Source organism: Crocuta crocuta, unplaced genomic scaffold (genome assembly GCF_008692635.1).
Source record: "Crocuta crocuta isolate KB4526 unplaced genomic scaffold, BGI_CrCroc_1.0 scaffold912, whole genome shotgun sequence".
In the NCBI taxonomy this organism is placed as follows: Eukaryota; Metazoa; Chordata; class Mammalia; order Carnivora; family Hyaenidae; genus Crocuta; species Crocuta crocuta.
The window spans coordinates 560,083-561,204 of NW_027531033.1; the positions used below are offsets into that span (position 1 = coordinate 560,083).

The 1,122-nt window shown below is 35.4% G+C and overlaps 1 protein-coding gene across 1 annotated transcript in view; it reads right to left on the minus strand.

Moving 5' to 3' along the window:
- Positions 1-1,122, minus strand: part of LOC144237342 (protein diaphanous homolog 2-like) — a 522,961-nt gene that overhangs the window by 514,260 nt on the left and 7,579 nt on the right. Inside the window, exon 3 of the mRNA XM_077770998.1 lies at positions 1,025-1,119. Coding sequence (XP_077627124.1) covers positions 1,025-1,119 — 95 coding nt within the window. The remainder of the gene's footprint in view (positions 1-1,024; positions 1,120-1,122) is intronic.

The following is a 1,122-nucleotide window of genomic DNA, read 5'->3' on the forward strand; positions in this document are numbered from 1 at the left end:
ATTACTTTATATGTAGAGTCTTCACAATTCTTCCTTCCAGAAATTAAACCAGACAGGACCAGACATACCAAGAACTCTAATAATAGGTTAGATCTTGTATAGTGCTTTATTCTACAGAGCACTTTATTTGGATTAACCCTCAGAATGACCTTGTTTCTCAGATGTGGAAACAGAGATTTAGCAAACNNNAACAAGCTACAATATTTGCTCATGTAATGTAGGATAATAAAACAGAAAGAGAAATAGATTTAGAACCATGAGAGATCTTGTTCTCAATCCCAGCTCTGCCACTCTGCTGCTTACCATCTATGTGATACAAGTAGTATCTCAAAGCCTCAGTTTTATTTTCTATAAAATGAGGATAATAGTATGTAACTCACAGGATTGTTATAAGAATCAATGAGATAAAATATATAAAGAAATTGGCACAATCCCTAGTGCATGTTACATGCTTAACAGAGAATAACATTTATCCACTGATCTTATGCAAGATATTTAACCACTTGGCCCCTCCACTTTTACATCCATAAAATGATGAGAACACTATTTACCTAACAGTCATTGTGATGATGAAATATATGCAATTTTATGTACAGGGACTGATAGGCAGAAACAAACCTAGGACTTAGATCTTCTGTGCTGAATATTTTTTAATGTTTATTTATTTATTTATTTTGAGAGAGATAGAGAGAGAGAGAGAATATGCATGGGGGAGGGGCATAGAAAGAGAGAGAAAAAGAGAGAGAGAGGAAGAGAGAAAATCCCAAACAGCCTTTTCGATATCAGCACAGTGCCTTGGATCTCACAAAGCACAAGATCATGACCTGAGCCGAAATCAAGAGTCAGGACACTTCACCAACTGAGCCTCCCAGGTGACCCAGAATACTCTTTCTGGCAACAAAGCTAGAAACTCCTGATTCTATTACCAAAATGTAGAAGAACATTTTTTCACAACTCCATTAAGAAGGTAACAATCTAGAAATACCTGTGAAAATGAATTTTAAAAGGCAAGTATCCAACTTACCTGAATTAAGGCTTCACTCAACATGTCTTCATTAACCTCCAGAATAATGTTTTTTATATCTTCATATGGCATACGATATGATCCTAAGAAGATAGCTA